General features: G+C 51.3%; 1 protein-coding gene across 2 annotated transcripts; it reads left to right on the plus strand.

Moving 5' to 3' along the window:
* Positions 1-5554: 5554 nt before the first annotated feature.
* Positions 5555-18155, plus strand: SOX10 (SRY-box transcription factor 10). Of its 2 annotated transcripts, XM_009665211.2 has the most exons (4): positions 5555-5961; positions 7194-7652; positions 14972-15237; positions 15624-18155. In XM_009665211.2, exons 2-4 carry the CDS (start codon positions 7243-7245, stop codon positions 16337-16339), a joined length of 1392 nt encoding a protein of 463 aa, XP_009663506.1. In that variant the 5' UTR covers positions 5555-5961; positions 7194-7242; the 3' UTR covers positions 16340-18155. The 2 variants fall into 2 exon arrangements, with proteins under 2 accessions (XP_009663506.1, XP_068798460.1); XM_068942359.1 differs by lacking the exon at positions 5555-5961 and having other exon boundaries at positions 7138-7652.

Genomic DNA, 18155 nt, shown 5'->3' on the forward strand with positions numbered 1-18155 from the left:
GTCCTCACTTAGGATATTGGGTGTACTACTTCTGACCAGGGCAGTGGGATTTCAAGCAAGTGCTAACTGTCCCTGCCATCCACAGTCTTCCCAACGACGGTCTGGTCCTCTTCCTTCTCCCTCCTGGGCCACAGGACTGAGTAAATCTAACCATTTAGCGCTCCCACACCACAGCTGGGGGCTCACGTCCCCTTTTTCCGACAGGAAGGCTGCTCCCTCTTCCTGGATGGCTGGATCTCGTGGGGCCTGACCCTTCCACTTCAACCATGGCAGGACAAGCAAGACTCACCCTGGTGAGGATGAAAATCCCATGTGTTGAGCGGAAGCCATGGTAGGCTGAGGGCTTGGCTTCAGCTGTGAGCGGCAATGTGGGAAACCTGTCTCCTGCCTCCTTGTTAACTGTGCAAGGAGAAAGCAAAACTTCAGCTGAGCTCGGCAGCTCCCACCCCAGTATGGTGTTGGGAGGGTCACCCCTCATGGTTCCAACGTGTCACCAGGGTCTGCAGGGGGACAGGGACACATAGCTAGCCTGCCAAGCCTGCCAAGGAGGAGGTGGGCAAGAAGGGAGCAGGGGCAGGAGACCTCCCCACCCCACCAAAATCCAAAGCCTTGCCTCCCTCCACCCCCCATCCCTTGTTTTCCTGCATGCCCACCTCCTTGGGAAGGGGTTTCGCAGCAAGATGGCGTGCCTGTTCGTCCGTGCTGGAGGGAAAGGGCCGGTGAGGCAGGATGGGGTCTTGCTGATGTCCCATCCTGGCCCTGCTGCCCAGCCGCTGCCGCTTCTGCTCCTCCTAACCCGGGTCTCCTCTCCCGTCTTCGGGTCTGAGGCAAGCTGGACGCTCTTAAAAAGCTTTTTATGTGTGTGTGTGTGTGTGTGTGTGTGTGTGTGTGAGAGAGAGAGAGAGAGAGTGTGTGTTAATCACATGATTGTCGTTCACCTGTATCGTGAACAAAGACAGCGCACTGTTAAAGGCCCAAACAAGAAAGCAGGCAAGGGAAGGAGGGGGGTGTTGGGAAAACTGAAGGGGTTGTTGAGAGAGCTAGTGAGCGCGAGAGAAAATCCTTATCAAACTTCCAATTCATGGGTCTCCCTTTCCCTCAGCACACTGGAGGTATTGTTTGGCTGTTTTGTGTGTATTTTTTTGAATGTCTGCCCCCCCCTTCCCTCCCCCCAACTCTGACGCGGTTTTACTGTATGGAAAGATTTCATGGGGAACCCCTCCCATTTTCCCAGGCGCTTCTGGGACAATACCAGTGCTGTGCCCCTGAGCCAGGCCTGGGACAAAAGCTGTCCCTGTCTCTTGCGCTTGGGAGCTTGTTGGGGTGCAGCCACTTGAGGTATTTGGGGTGGTACACAGGGGATGCTGCACACACCCTTGCCCACTGGAGACTAACAGCGGATGTGACCTGAGGGTCACCAAGTGCTCCCAGCAGGCTTCTTCAGAGCTTTTTTTTTGCTCTCAGGTATTATCTGTGCTTTTTCTTGTTCCTCTCCTGCAGGCAGACTTTCCCCTCTTCACATTCCCCATCTTAATCAAGTCTTCACTTTTTCCTTCCCATCACCACAGCGGATGGGTGTTATCTAACCAAATACATCCCCAGCAACCTCAGTGGATCCACCCTGGCAGTGCTCGTGGACCTTGGTATCCCAGCGGCTTGTTCCTGTGTTGAAACCTCGCTGAGCAGGGAACCCGCATTCTCCTGCAGGCTGCCTCTGTGATGAGGCACCCAACCTGCTGAACGTGCAGCCCAGAGCAGGGCACCTTCCCCTTAGTCCTTGGAGCAGTGTAGGAGAAGATGGCAACTGGAGAACTAGACAGGTTTCCCAGGGAGTTTCCTGCTGCATGGGTGATTTGAGAAGCTAAGACTAGGGCAACTGGGGCCACTGTAATAGACAGGCCGAGAAGGTCTTTGGCTCCCACCAGACCATTTCCTCTTGCACAGCCAGCAACCCTTAGCGTGACTCTCCCAAGTGCAGCCTGCAGATTGCACTCCCAGGTGCATCATTGGCACCTACAGGGCTGGGACATTTCCCCTTCCCGCTGCAGTTTTACCTGTTGCCCTCCCACATGCTTTTAATGGGTGGAGAGGTGGTATCTTTTTGCCTCTGCAAATTGGGGATTGAGGCACAACAAAAATGTTTCGCCAGAGTAACACAGGAAAGTTGTAGCTTAGCAAGGTCTCCAGCTAGTGAACCATCTTGCTTGTTAGACCCTTTTTCTGTAGATGAAGAGCTATCCCTTTTCATTTATGACCAAATCCTTGCACCTGAGGAACATCACCTATAGATAAAGATATATTGAAAAGGAGGGATTGAAACCTGCTATATGAAAACTTCTCCAGGTCCCAATCATAAAGAAATCTTGAATTTAGAAGGATCACTTCTGAATGCAAACTAATGTACATCTAATGTACACGTAATTGGATGCTGTGGCTAGTAGTGGCTCTTGGAAGGCCCTTGTCTCTCAGAAGGGCTCCTAGAGGACACTGGAGGAAGAGACATGCCACCCACAGTGATTCCTGGGACAGAGATGGTCTCTTCTCTGTCATTTCTCTTTCTATCTTCTCATCTGAACTGAAGAGAAAGTGTCACACTTTTCCTCATTGCAGTAGAGGCATATTCTTCCATGGCTCTCCTGTCCTTACCTCTTCATAGCACAAGAAAAATGACAAAACACGGACAGAAAAGACTTGGAAAAGGGTATACAGGCATTGGCCTGCAGTCAGCCCTACAAGGGGGGTTGGAAACGAGAAAAAAAGGGCTACAAGGAAAGAGAATTCATAGAGAAGGAGAAGGAGATGAAAAGAAGAAAGAGAGGGAACTGGAAAAAGGCAGAATGAAGGAAAAAACCTTTCTCTGCCATTCAAATATGAGGAGACCCCGAGATTGCATATTGGCAGAAACTATGTAGAAGGTATGCACTCCTTTGAGTCATGCCCAACTTTTTCAGTATGTCCCTGTAAAATTGAGGCACCCACACCTCTTCCAGCAGCAGGCACGACAGGGACCTGGCTCATGTCTGGCGGGTGGTAGCTGCCTCAGTGGGGATGGTGGACAATGGGTCAAACAATAGTCCAGAGCCCCATGGGTTACTGAAATCACTTCTTGGTTTGCTCCCTTTCTTCTCATGTTTGGGAGGGGAGTCAGACACCCTTCTTCTCACCCAGCTCCCTGGGACACACTGAGGAAACATGAATGAGCTCCACCTCTCACTGTCCCATTGGGATCAAGGAGGGTCTTTCTTTCCCTACAGGGCCTGCCAAGACCCTGCTGTGTTTTAGGGTATGAGCTAAGCGGGTGGTGAAGCTCCCTCCGGGTGCCCTGAGGGGCTTCCTGTTCACCTTATTTGGGTTGTTGTCCACTGAAGTGCTAGCAAGACCTCCAGCCCCTGGCATCTCGCTCCCTACAGCCTGGCCACTGGCATCCTGTATTCTCACTCTGGAGGAAAGTGAGAAATCCCTCCCCTATCACCTCTTTCCCCTGGGGTCAGTAAGAACCAGCCACCTGGAGGCAGGGCAAATAAACACCCTTTTCTGGCTGTTTTCTGTGGTACCCTTCCCCCGCCTCAGGTTGGACGTTGGCTGCAGCCAGTGGAACAATTGGGGCAGTGTTTCTCGGTGGTGGCTATTTCCCTGTGGGACAGGAGATGAACCCTCCCCCTCCCTCCAGCTCTTCCGCTCCTCCGTGGCAATGCTCGCACCCCACACAGGCTCCTGCCAGCTTAAGGATGACCCTTGCTGGCTATGGGAAGGTGCAAAGAGCTCGGCAGCATCGGTGACTCTGCATCCAGTGGGCTGTAGACAACATTGTATGGCCCCAGCAAAGGAGCAGCCTTGTCCCATTCATTTGCCATGTTTTTCTTTCTGCTGGACAGGGGTTTAGCTACCAAGCTGCTCCTGTCTGTGCTGTGATAACCCTTCTTGTGACAACCACAACCCCTATCTGGAGCTGGGATCTCCTCTTGGTGAGATAACTTGTCTCCTACTACAAAACCTGAGATTAACCAGCTGCTGCTTTGGCTGAGGAAGCAGGGCCTTGATTTTGCTTTGCTAGGATCTCTCTTGGATTTTCTCAGTGTATATGAGAAAGGCACCCACATTCTTCTCTTCCAAAGGGAAAAAGACATGATGTGAAGAGGAGTATCTGAGCCTCTTTTCTTCTGGGATGGGATGAAAAGTGAGAGATGATCCCTTGAGAGAGGGAACCTTGAGAGGTTTCTTTTGGGTGTGCAAAATTGTTGCACAACCTCACCTTTAAGCATCTCTGTCTGCCACCTGTTTGATGCCAATGACATGCAGCAGTTCTCACTCTGAACTCAGTTCAGTAAAGACTTCTCACTGGGCTCTAGTGAGCTTTTTCTTGTAGCCACACTACAGTTTCAGAGCTATATTTGCACCAGACAGCGGTGCACATGTAGGGAAAATGGTCCTACACTGTCAATCAGGTCTGCAATGATAGCAGCCAGCCCCAGGTTTGCTCTGAGTGCTTTAGCTCAGATGCTCGGCACCATCCTTGGGACTGGTTTCCTTATGCTTCATATGTTGCCAGACAGTATTTGCTGGATCTTTCTAACACGAGGCTTCTGGAGAGTGAAGAACTGCTACGGAAGTTGAGTATATTCTTGAAATCTCTTGAAACTATTTGCCTGGGTCCCATCCATTCATCTCTTCTGATGCAGTACTGAATCATCTTCAAAAGGGCTCTCCAGTGAAGACTCAGTGGCAGAAACTAAGTCTATCTCAATGCTAACTCTGGAGGATCAGTCTCAGATTTTTCACAGGTGACCTTTCATGGTTAAAGGACTGGCATTGTTCTTTGCCAGCCCCAGTGAGAAAGGAAACAATGGGAAGAAGGCAACTGTCAGAGGCACTTGGGAAGGAAAACAAGCTAGAAAGTGAAAGACATGATGGAAAGCATCCTAAACCATCAACTGCTGAGATCCTGTACGTGTCCCAGTGCATGAGCAGCAAGGGGTGAACGGGAGCGAGCATGTGTGAGAGTCTTTCTCATCACAAGAACCTCCCTTTCATTGTAAAAGACTCACCCCATATTTGTTTTCAGGAGCAGTTCAGCTTGTCAAAGGAGCAGAGCCTGGTTGTCTTAGACACAGAGATGAATGTGTTGTGATAAACTCGTCTTTAGGGTGCAAAAGTCCTCAGAAGGATTCAAACTGATACCCGTTGTCCAGTGGTGCAGTATTTTCCCTTGATCTAGTGTCCTCCGTACTCAAGATACTCCTGAACTCCTCCATCCCCTTCCTATCCCTCAGGATCAGGTCTTCAAATCAGGAAGCCTTTTTTGGCAGCATATTGACCTTGGGGACCCTGGCCAGCTTGTTGCAGTTCACTTGGGTTCTCGTTGGACTCTGTGACTGGGACCAATGACTTATTGGGAGCATCCAGCGCAACAGGCCCCATATGAGGAACTGAGCTGGCTGAAGGAAGGAGAGAGCACCTGGTCCCGGAGCACATGCTTGTCTCCCTGACTCACCCTGGATGGGCTCCCTTCCTGCACCCAGCAGCCCCCAAATCCCCGGGTTTAACCCTCTAGCATGATCACAACTGCGGCCATGATGCCGAGAGCAGCACAGTAAGTTGGCTGCAGTTTTCATGAAGAAGCTGGCGCCAGGGAAAGTGAGGAACGCGTGTACACCCGAGGTGGGGTGGGGGGCGGCCTGCGTCCCCTCCCCGCCAGCACCGACTGACCGTATTCTGGCTCTGAGGAGTGCTTAGCTCCACCTTCCGCCCTTCCCTCCCCCGGTGCTAAGCAGCAAAGCCAGCTAGAGACATCCAGCCAGGGTATTAGTAAAAACCAAGCCTCCCTCTAGGAATGGCACTCGCCTGAGAGCTTCCCCGCGCAGAGCTCCTGTAAGCCGCCAGGGCTCAGAGGAGAGAACAGAGGGGCTATTGGGATACAAATTACAGCCCTCGCAGGATTTGCCAGGCACACCAGCCAGCAACGTAAGTTTTCCTACCTGAGCTCACTCGCACGCACGCACACCCATTCACTCACTCACTCACTCACTCTTTTTCTCCTACTTTCTGTTACTTTTTCAATTTCTTCAGCAAGGATCCTTGTCTTCCTCTATAAGTGGAGGGGTAATAGCCCTCCTTGCTCCATGTTAGCAATTTTTCAGCAAAACCAGAAGCATGCTTTTCTATGACTTTTTTTTCTTTCTTTCTTCTTCTTTTTTATTTCTGGATGGGGGGATAGAGAGGTCTTTATTCTCAGAGTGTGTCTTTCCTGAAGTGGGGAACTGCTGCGTCGCGGCAGGGACTTTTAGAGGTGACTGCAAACAGAGTGAGAGAGGAATGAGTATATGGGGCAGGCAACTCAAATCCTTGGCTTTTCTCAAAGGAAGTTAAACTTTGTGTGTATGTATGTGTGTGTGTGTATATATATATATATTATATATGTATGTGTGTGTGCGTGTATATATATATACACGCACACACACACACGCACACACACATGCACGCATACACATACATGCCTGTGGTGGGGGGATGTAATGTGGATGTATTTTAAGTGTTTGGTTCATGAGCTGCAAGAGGTGGGTGAGGGATGGGAGTCTCTGCAAGGGCACTTTGCTCCAGCCGGGCTCGGGGTTGCTGTATGCCGATTCATGGCACACACTGGCTTCCCTGCCTCGCAGTGCCTCCTGCTCAGCTTCCCCTGTGGCTGGAGATAGATTTGTTCTGATTTATCAATAGGGCTGCTGGTGCTCCCTCTCCCACGACTGCCCTGCACACTGTGCTAGCATTTCAAGGCAAGTCTTAAAAAGAAAGGGTCATTTCCTGACACAAGTTTTGCAGCCGTTCCCTCCATCCTGCTTCCCATCTATGCCTCTCTCCTTTCAGGTCCCGAAACCGTCTTATTCCTTCTGTTTTCAGCATACTCGGGCAGCTGCCACAGGCCTCTCTATACATGTTAGGTTTGGACTATTGCAGAGATAGGGAGCTTCCAATTAATCAGTGGCCCTGACCCATCCCCACCCCCATTGATCACGGGTTTTGTACTGTGAATGGCAGTTGCTTTGCTTGCACTTCTATCAAGTGGCCCCTGTCTCATGGTCAGCTCTTTGGAGAGTTTGGAGTCCCTTCTAGATTTGGTTTTTGCTCTTCCATTTCTCTTTTTTTTTTCTTCTTTCCTTTCTTTCCTTTGTTTTTGTCTTCCTCCCTCCTCTGCCCAGTGAGAAGAAGGATATTGAGAAGGAAGAGAGACAGGGCTCAAGAGCAATAATGGCTGATGACCAAGACCTTTCAGAGGTGGAAATGAGCCCGGTAGGCTCTGAAGACCACCACTGTCTGTCGCCGGGACCCTCCATGGCATCAGACAACTCTCCTCACCTTGCTGGCTCTGGAAATGGAGAAATGGGCAAGGTCAAGAAGGAACAACAAGACTCAGAGGCGGATGATGACAAATTCCCTGTGTGCATCCGGGAGGCGGTCAGCCAGGTGCTGAGCGGCTATGACTGGACCCTGGTACCCATGCCCGTTCGGGTCAATGGAAGTAACAAGAGCAAACCCCATGTCAAGCGGCCCATGAACGCCTTCATGGTATGGGCACAAGCTGCCCGGAGGAAATTGGCTGACCAGTACCCGCACCTCCACAACGCAGAGCTCAGTAAGACCTTGGGGAAGCTGTGGAGGTAAGAGCAGGCAGGGAGATGGGGAACGTGAGGCTGAGGTGTTGCAGAGAGGACTGTGTAGTCACATGGAAGGATGGAGATTTAATGGGATTAAGGGGGTGTCCCTTGAAGAGATTTTCTTACCTGCAGGGAGACCCCTTGCAGGAGGCACTTCAGTGATTGGGGGGTGGGGCGAGAACGGTTGTTGGATATGATGAAAGCTTCCTCAGCAGAGCTCACCTCCATCCCACACAACAGCCCTTACCTTGCTCTTTTCCCCCTCTAACTTTCCCTTTTGTCCGTCCTTCCTGACCCAGTATACTCTAGTCCTGGTCCTTGCCCGGAAATAACTGTCTGGCTGTCAGGGGAGATCTGATTTTCTTAGCTCGCCTTTGTTGGGTGAAGTTGCTCACTAATGGAAACTGGGCTGAGCCCCATCAAACTTAAGTTACTTGAAAGCCCCATCAAACTTAAGTTACCTGAAATTGCCTCAAGCCTGTTTGAACTCAAGTCCCAGCACTAACAGAGATTATGTTCTGCACAGTGCCATAGAGCAAGGGGGAAATGAAGTTATGGCAGAGGAGAAAGGTCAGGGGAAGGGAACAATGGTTGGAAGCATGCACACGTCCTTCCCACTGTCCGGCCGCAGACCTGGCTGGCTGGTAATCCCAGCTTTGGCAGCCATGCAGGGGCAGCAAGTGGGGACATCTGGGCAAGGAGAGACCCTGCTAGAAAGGGAGGCTTAAACCTGCCATAAAGGAAGAGAGGGAAGAAAGATACGAAAGAGAGAAAGCAGTCTCTCTCTGGGTATATATCTGGGACATGGACTGTGGTCCTTTACGGCTGAGCAGCGTTATCAGTAGCACCAATTGTCTGTAGGCCTACAGCACTCAACAAACCTGCAATAGTCCCAGCCTTAGCGGGCTCTCTTGTGACACGTTGGCTCACACTGGCCCTGATCTCCCTTTGCCTCTGGAGAGACATCCTTGCCTTCTTGCCAGCGCACACACGCGCTCTTCCCCCTGGTCCCACCATCTTTTTAGCACCTGTTTCGATTTTATCTTTGTGCAGCTCTTCATGTCCTTTCCATACCCTCCCTCTCCAACCCACTCCTCCTTTCTCTGGAGGAGTCAGTGCTGGAAGGACTGATGGGCTACCCAGAGAGATTGCAGGAGGCCTGCAGGTCTACATGGGTGCATGCATGCACAGAGAGCTGTCACACCTGAGCAATGAACACGGGGTGGCCACTCCACTTCTTTCCTGTCTGATGGGCTCCACAAATAACCCAACAACCAGCTATAAACACTTTCTGCTGCAAGGCCAGGGTTACCGAGCACCCTCACCCCCTTTGCTTTGCACCAACCAACACAAGTCAAATCCATCAGTCTCATGTGAACAGGCCCTCTCATTCAGCCCCAATGGCACTTCTCCAGCCCCAATGGCACTTCTCAGGAGGGAGCCCTCAAGCCTGGACGGGGCAAGAGATATTTCTTCTAAGAAGATGCAAAATGCACCCTGTTCAGCAATCAATGCGCAGGTCTCCTCCTGACTTCAAACCTCTTTGCCCACGAGGGAGAAACAGGCCCTTGGGCATTAGTTTCTCCCTCTATTGTGTCCGCCTATTTACCCCAAGCCGTCAGGGTTTAGTGCAGCTCAAGCAAGGGATTTCTTTGGAAAGTTGAAGGCAGAGAATAATAACAGTCCTCTGTGCTAATGGCCTTTCCTGCCTTCCTGTTTCATTCTCTGCTGCCTTCCCTTTGCTTTATCACAGCAGTTATTCCAACCTCAGGCTCTGCTATCAGTCCCTGGACCACAGGCGAAACGATGATCCTTAGTTCTCATCCTACTGATCAGCGTTTTACCTCCATCTTGCTTGTGGTAAAACAAGAGCTGGTTTGCTCTGGCTTTCCCAGTACTTGTTGCCCCCACCTGGTAGAGCCATCACCTCCCAGTGTCACCTTACCATCCTCTTCCATTTGTGTCTTTATTAACCATCATCTCCTTTAAATTTTGCCCCTTGCTCCTCCACTTCCCAGCTCCCCCTGGTTCCCCTTTCCCACGTCTCCATGTCTCAATCTGTGGCAGAAGGGTGTGTGTTGTGGGGGAGGAATCCCACCTTTCTGTTCCCAAAGTATTATTTTAAGGTATTGTTCCTTTGTTGCAAAATATTTCTAGATTTTATGGCACTGGCTGCCCTTCAAACATTGCATTTCCTGTAAAAATATAGCAGAGCAGTATAATTCTCTACAGCTATTACAGTAATGGCGCACAGAGACACAACACTCTGCCCGTGGCGACATTTGAATACCCGACTAGCTCCCTATTCCCATGACATGTCTCCCATGGCAATGCGAATTCACCCCCAGCCTAACGAGACTGAAAGCAGTAATTCATAGTAGGAGGACGCTCCTGCCAGTAGGCAGCAGAGGTCCCGCAAAGACCCCCCAGCATTTCTTAGGGCGTTGTGCGGCCAGAAAGTGCGTGTCATGCGGAGAAGCTTTTAGGATCAGATCTGGGGTTGTGACTATTGCATGCTGCTGGGTTTTTAACCCAGCTGCTTTTCTTGAACACGTCACCATTCGGAGTCACCGTTGTTAGTGCACATTGCGGCTTTCAGTGCTGCGTTGGCCTGTATGGGACAGCATGGCTGAATATGCTGGGGTTAGGGTGCAGGGGCTGGGTTGCCATCCGACTTGCGTAGGACTGCGTGCAAGTGCCTTTCTGTGAGCGCAGGGGGAAAAACTGAACCCCCCAAAAGGCCAGGGGAGGTGGCCTGAAGGCTACTAGGATTGTAGCCCTGAGTCAACCTAACACAGCCTGCAGCCAAGTCGCTGCTAGGTCTTCTTCCTTTGGGTTCCCGCTGCCCCTTGTCCTACGTGCTGTTTTGTCTATGCTGTCCCCAGGTTATAGCTCGTATGTGTTGGCACAAACTGAGAGCAGTCAGGTCGAGCTCTAGACAGCTTAGTCTCAGATGTTTGATCAAGGTTCCTACAAAGGGCTCTGGCAGTTCACACATCGCCACCCTTCTAAGGTGGTCACACAAACCTCACAGTCCAAATGGCTAGTCGCTTCGGGAAGTGTGGGCTGTCTAGATTATATTTTCATGTAGGCTGGGTAAAGAGTGCATTAGCAATATCTGAGGCAGAGAAACGGGAATTGGAGCTGGTGATCACGGACACTGCCTGGAAACAACCCTTAAACCAAGCATGTGTCCAGCACTTGGTGCTGGGTGGGGATGGCAGAGGCTGGAAAGGGGACTGAAAAAATCTTCTTGAAAGGCATCTAGTAGACTGAGCCATAACGCAGTGCTGTCCCACACGCTGCTGTGCAAACTGAACTCAAGCGCCACAGGCAGCTGGGAGTGGGCGACTGCTGTGTGCAGACCTGAAGCAGTGTTTGCTCATGGGGTTCGCGGGCTCCAGCCCCGCGCCGCAAAAAGCGCTGGGGAGCTGCAGCATATGAAAGGTGCCATTCTGCAGGAGACAGAAGGCAGCAAACAGGGAGCTGGAGGGAGCCACTGCAGCAGACGGCGCTGCCACATTGCATCAGTGTTATGTAGACAAATGTCCCCTGGGGTGGTTGCGGGGGGGGAAGCAGCTAGGAGAGGAGGGGGATTTCGCTTCAAGCCTCTCTCCTCATCCTCTCCCCACTTCACACACGCTCCCACGCTGGACTCAGAGCACGTTTGGGAGAAAAGAGCTGCCAGGAGCTGGGAGATTAAGGGCGAGGGGGCTGTCTCCAACCCCTGGCAAAGCAAGGAGCACACAGTCATGGCAGCAAGCATCACTGTGGTGCATTAGGGAAGGTGAAAGGTTTGCCAGATGCATGGTCGAGACAGCTGGCAGCCCCTCCGGCTCCACGCCACTGCCACATTCTCCATGGGCCCAAGTGCTAGATGGGAAGGGCTGTGAGACATATCCTGATGGTCATGGTACCTGCCTGGTCCCAAGTGTTAGACCAGTGGTGCTGGGAGGCCTCACGGTCCTGTCTGCTTCCCCCAATTTGTACCCACTTTGTGCATGAGGCGAACATTCAAGGAGCTGACCAAACTGAAATGGGGGTGGACGATGAGGGAAAAGGGAGGAGAAGAGGAAGAAGGAGAATGGAGGGCTTCTGTGCTTGATGGTCACTAAAGCCCGCCTTGGCCGCTTGCCTTCCCCAGGATGGGACAGGGAGCAGTTCTCAAATGGAGGCCGGCTGCTGAAAATGTCGGCATGACTTGAAGCCAAAATGCCAACCAGCACATCTCCGGGGCTGAAAACAAAGGGGACATGGGAAGAAGGGGGCAGCGACGAGCCAAAGTCAGCATTGGGAGGGGCGAGGGGACCCGATGAAGGGATCTTTGTATCTGGGTGGCAGCACACGCTGTCGTTTCCTGCACCCCACCTCACCTAGGCAAAGTGCCCAGGGAATAGGGTCATGCCCGCAAAATCAGGGGCTGTGGACGTGCCGGAGAGCCCGCCCGGCTGTTTTTCCTCCTAGCCAGCCCTCGCCTTGCATCAGCCATGCCGGGAGATGACCAACCCCTGCACTGCCGCACTGACTCATCGGCAGCTGAGGCCCAGGGAAGGGCCAGGCCTTGGGCCGCCATACCAGCTGCCTGGCACGCAAAGCGGTAGCCTCCCAGTGCAGCGCTGGGCCGTAAGAGGAGCTGAAAGAGGCAGATGAAAAGATTTTAGTCCTTCTTTCTCCTCCCAAAGCAAGGTGCCCGCAGGTTCCCCCTTTCTCCTCGGCTCAGGGTTGAGCTTTCGGTGCTGGGCAGGGTGGAGAGGGCTCGGTTAAGCCCTGTCAGAGCTTTGCTCTGTGAGCTATAACTGCTCTGCCCGTGCGAGATTCCTTCGCATTAGCAACTGGGGAGCGTCAGGGGCAGGAGGGGGAGGGCAGGAAACAAGTGAAATCTAAATCCCCCAAATCTCCTGGCCTTTGCCTGCTCACACCAGTTTCACTTTGCTAAAGCCGATTTGAGCTCTGATCCCAGCGGGAGGGAGGAGGGAGCAGGGAGACTCGGAAGGGAGAAGACAAAGACGCGGGGAGTGGACTTTCTGCTGTTCTACTGGGGGCACTGCTAATGGGCTGCTGTTGAGGGGAGAGGAGGTGAGGACACCAGGCAGAGATCAGAGGGCACAGGATTTGAGTCTTGGATAGCCTCAGGTGACTCTGGTTCAGGTCATCCACGAGACAGGAAGGCTGAGCTTTGGTCTCCCCTGCTGGCCACAATGGGAGCTCTGCTCTGTGCTCTCTGCCTGGTGCCTCCCACAGATCAAAGCTGGCTGTGCACTGTACAGGCCTCTCACTCCAAGAAACTAAGAGGTTTCTAAGGCGGCATCTTGTTAGCTCTGGCACCATCTGGGTTGGGAGTGTAGACAAGCCCAGGCCTGGCTGCTTTGTAGAGAAGTGTCCTGCATTGCAAGGCTGCAGAGTTTGTCTCTGTTCTCCGGTTTCTCCTCAAGAGAAACCTTTCATCATCTCCCGTGGAGATTAGGTATTCTGCAAGGGTGAAGGTGGTGCTGAGGCAAGGCTACCTCCTGGTCTGTGATGGCTCCAGGAGCTACAAGACTCTGAGAGTTTGATGAGCTCTCTCCTCAGACCCATTGGAAAGCTGTTTGGAGCAGTGCAGGGTGAGGGATTAGAGCCCTCTGAGATGTGTGAGCATGGTGTATGGTGGCGGGAGGGAGACAGGAAAGCCGGTGTTGGATTCATGGTGGCTCAGTTGCTCTAATCTCTGGGATTAAGGCAGTGGTGGAATGCAGTCTGCGGCCATGACCTTCTTGGGCTGCCTGGAGTGACCCTGGGTCAGCACCGTAATGGGCTCCAGACCTTGCCACACGCCTTCTGGCTGCTGGTCAGGAGGATGAGGAAGGAGAATTGAGGAAGCGGGTGCTTTAGAAACCCATCAATTGCTTGCTAGTGATCCCTTGGATTCTCCTCAGCACTTTTATCTACATGTTCCTTGAGCCATACCTCTTGTCCCTCTTCAGTTGTTCATTCTTGGCCTGTCTTCCACACTGCCTGCAGTTTAGCCTAACTGGTCAAATTAGTGCTAAGAGTTTCAGGAGTATCACAGGTGCTACATAGCCTGGCTGAGATTGATTCGCCCCATCTCCAGGCATTTCTTTTGTGGAGGGAAAAAAGGGACAGACATCTTATTAATGGAAAATATTTTGCTGTTTGGGTGCCCTGTCATTTCTAACCACTGTTTGGGTTACAAATCGCAAGAAAAGACTGGTCTCCTTCTCAGAGCACTGATTTCTGGTTGAAACCAAGATGACCTTGAGTCACGAGAATATTTGAAAAAAATCATAATATGAAACCGCAGTGCTTCCAGCTGAGAAGCTGTTAAAGGCCTGAGCAATGAGGTCTGAACTCTTCTTCAAGCATTCTGAGCAGTTCTGCCTGAACATTTCATAATTTCCTTGGAGATCCTATCTTAACTAGAGCAGCCCATAATCTGGCAGGAATACAGAGAAGGAGCTTACATTTCTATAGTGCCTTTCATCCAGAGATCAAAGCTCATCTATTTCTACAAGGCCCAGCAACATAACAGCACAATTTTTTATAGCTAGTAGGCTATGTTCAAGTAGGGTTGGACATTTATGTTTCAGCCTTTCACATTACCCACATCTAGGGTGAGCAGGAGCCCCACGAGTAGCAAAATACACTCTCCATTTTTCACCATCTAAATTCTTCTTTAATTCCTTCCTAGGATATTGCAAGATGCTTAAAATGCCAGCAGGCTCCATGCAGCAGCATGGGCACTGTGGAGCCAACACAAAACACTGCTATTTGTGCTCAATAGAACCTCAGACTCAGAGCAGAGCCTCTGAAAGCGTGGAAGGTTAAACTGGAATAAATATATAACCTGGGAAAGAGTAAGAGACATATAGGAGACAGTGCCACGGGTGGCAAGGGTGTGCGACACTTCTTTAGTTTGAGGGATGATCCCATCTTTCCTTAATTTGCCCAGTCTTTGAAAGCAGCTTGCCCAGCCTTATTTTACACCACTATGAAAGGCTGTGCTTGCCTTAGGGGGGTGAAACTACATGTATGAGAGCATTGAACTTACTGAGGTAAGAACTGTAATGCAGCTGGGAAGGAGGACCCAGTGCTGGCACTGACCAGTGTCAAGGCTTAATAATTAACAACGAGGAGGAAAACATTGCTGTCTCCATTGAAATACTTTCAAGCTCTCCCTATTGTTCTGAGGAACCTCCTAAATGGGGCAATGCCTTGATGCCTGCATTTATATGCCATGTCCCATGATGCGGTGTATAGGTTCTTTTTCTGGCATACCTGCCCCTCTCCTTCCCTTCTTCTCTTCCTTCCCACCTTGGCCTCTGCAGGTTGTTGAATGAAAGTGACAAGCGGCCCTTCATTGAAGAGGCAGAGCGGCTGAGGATGCAGCACAAAAAAGACCATCCTGACTACAAATATCAGCCACGCCGGCGGAAAAATGGCAAGGCCACACAAGGCGAGGGTGAAGGCCAAGTAGATGGGGAAACTGGCGGGGCTGCCGCTATCCAGGCCCACTACAAGAGCACCCATCTGGATCACAGACATCCTGGGGAAGGGTCACCCATGTCTGATGGGCACCCAGAACACTCCTCAGGTGAGTCCCAGGTCTCCATAAATGTATGGACAGGTTACAGCCAACTCAAAGAACCCAAGTCATCACCTTAGTGATGTGGCTCACACCTTGCTCATGACTCAACAAACTGTTGGAATCACCAGTTTGGGGCATGCCTGAGTTTCACAGGCATTTGCATTCCTTCAGTCAATTGGCAAATCATTCTATCCTCCTTCTTCTTCCAGAAGATGATATAAAAAGGTTTGGCCAGTTTGGTTTTGGCTATTTCTCTCTCCCTCCACTGAAGTCTCCAGCTGGGTGGGTGCTGGTGTATTGGGAGGAGTGGAGCTGGCCAGGTATAAAGCAGTAACTCACCTCTTCTCATCTCTTCTCTCTCTTTCCTCCTCAAAATGTTTTTGACATTGCAGGTCAGAGCCACGGGCCCCCCACACCTCCTACCACCCCTAAGACTGAGCTGCAGGCAGGCAAAGCCGACTCCAAACGAGAAGGGCGTTCTCTGGGGGAAGGGGGAAAGCCACACATTGACTTTGGCAATGTGGACATCGGGGAGATCAGCCATGAAGTGATGTCCAACATGGAGACCTTTGATGTCAATGAATTTGACCAATACCTGCCGCCCAATGGACATGCTGGCCATCCAGGCCATGTTGGGGGCTACGCAGCAGCTGCGGCTGCTGGCTACGGCCTAGGGAGTGCCCTGGCTGCAGCCAGCGGACACTCTGCCTGGATCTCCAAGCAACATGGAGTCTCCTTGTCCACTGCCACGTCATCGGTGGTGGACTCCAAAGCGCAGGTGAAAACAGAAGGGTCTGCCCCTGGAGGTCATTACACTGACCAGCCCTCCACCTCCCAGATAGCTTACACGTCCCTGAGTCTGCCTCACTACGGTTCAGCCTTCCCCTCCATCTCCAGGCCCCAGTTTGACTACCCTGACCACCAACCCTCAGGACCCTACTACAGCCATTCCAGCCAAGCCTCTGGCCTCTATTCTGCCTTCTCCTATATGGGACCTTCCCAACGTCCCCTTTACACTGCCATCTCTGACCCTACACCCTCCGTGCCACAATCCCATAGCCCCACACATTGGGAACAGCCTGTGTATACGACTCTCTCCAGACCATAGGGAACGGGGAACAGTGACCAAAACAGCGACAGAAAGGCTCTGAAGAATCAGCACAGGCAGAAGAGCCTCCGAACTCTGAGGTCATTCAGTGTCATCCAGCCACCAGAACCCACTGAGTATCTGGAATTGCCTTTCTTGACCCCAGCTATCGCTGGCTCACCCGCCTACAGGAAGGTTTTTCGTCCTTTTGCCCTTACCAATTTCACGCAGGCCATCCGACTGGCTTGCAACACTTTATTGGCCTTCTAGATGAGGAGGATTCTAGACATGGAGTGACTGGTCTGTGGTGGGTTTCATTGTGTGCACCCTGGACTGTAAGATAAGACAGACTCTCCTTTTCTTCCCCTCCCCAGACTGCTCCAGTGAGTTAGCAAATGTTTCCAATAGGCCACAATGGTCAACTCTTTGTCACCTGCTGTGGGTGAAGGGTGGTTGCTTAGGCACCTTGGTGAACATGTTACGGCAGGAGTAGTAGGGAGGACGCACAGCCGGCTTCCTTGAGATCAGTGTTGTGCAGCAGTCCTGCCTAAGATTCACACATGCAGGAATCTTGATCCCCGTTGGAAGACCAACTTATGCTTGCTTCCCCGCTCATTTCCACAGCTGCACCCTAGCTTTTCTCCCTGCCTCTCCTCTCCATCCTATCCCTGTTTCACCCCACACTCTTTCCTGCATGGAGATTTTAAGGCTTGACTGAACAATGCACTTGATTTAGGAACTGCATTGTTGGTTTTAGCTTTATTCATATCATAGCATGCCTGCGTGTGCACATGTATTTGCATATGGAGGCACGGGAGAGGTGGGGAGGGCCTTGTGGCTCATAAAGGTGCTGTGGGTGAATCCTCCTTTCTTACAATTATTCTGAATCGCTCATCTGTGTCTGGCACTTCTGGCGTCCCAGTCCTTTCTAACCTCTTCAGTGTCCCAAACAACCTCCTACCAAACTTGGTCCTTGCTCTTCCAATGTCTGACTGTGCCTGTGTGAAAAGTGGAGGGAGCAGGGAAGCTACTACTGCCTTCAAAACTACAGGCATAAATCTCACCTGCCAACACTCAGAAATGATTCCAATACTCACTTTGAACCCCTACTCCAAACTCAGGCTAATGGGGTGTGCACCCCTGCTCGTTTGTTCATCATGTATTCCAGTTTGTCAACACCTCCCTCCTACCTTCACTGAGGATGGAAAGATATTCTTGTAGCTAAAAGCAAGGTAGGAATACACACCCAGTCTTGGATGACTGTAAAGAAAATAAGCCGATGTGAGGTGCAAAAGAACTCATTTTCCCCTTTGGGTTTCAAACTGGAAGTATCCAGCGGTCACGGTCAGATCAACCCCTTTTTTCAGCCCAACACCTGAGGACGGTCTGCTTACTTCTCCCTTGTCGTCTCCAGGACTGGGGTAGTTTGTCATGCCAGGGAGTGAATTGGCACAAATATTGCTGCAGGAAAAGATCACTCCCAGCAATTGATCGCAGAGACATGTTGTGGGACCTTCCGATGGATATTCCAGTCTAGAAAGATAAAACACCTTGACCAAATGTGGACTGTGATCTGTGCCGTTGTTTCCCTCTGCTGATATGACTGTCAGATGCCTTCCTGCCTCCCTTAGCTATGGATGACTTCTCCTTGTGGTGTCTGAAAAGATCATGTAGAATGTTTGCTCCCTGTATGCATGTAACCTGTTCCAGCCCAGTCCCCTTATTTATGCAAGTAGCACCTCCCTCCCCCACCTCCCTTTCTCCAGTCTCTATGCTGTCCTAGCACCATTAACTCTGCATTAAACATATGGAATAATAAACTTAAAAGTTTCATTTT

The sequence above is a fragment of the Struthio camelus genome, chromosome 1 (assembly GCF_040807025.1).
Source record: "Struthio camelus isolate bStrCam1 chromosome 1, bStrCam1.hap1, whole genome shotgun sequence".
NCBI classification, from domain to species: Eukaryota; Metazoa; Chordata; class Aves; order Struthioniformes; family Struthionidae; genus Struthio; species Struthio camelus.

Coding starts and splice junctions, on each gene's coding strand:
- SOX10 (XM_009665211.2), top strand. CDS start 7,243: ATGGCTGATGACCAAGACCTTTCAGAGGTGGAAATGAGCCCGGTAGGC. Junction 7,653..14,971: donor ACCTTGGGGAAGCTGTGGAG/GTAAGAGCAGGC, acceptor TGGCCTCTGCAG/GTTGTTGAATGAAAGTGACA. Junction 15,238..15,623: donor GCACCCAGAACACTCCTCAG/GTGAGTCCCAGG, acceptor TTGACATTGCAG/GTCAGAGCCACGGGCCCCCC.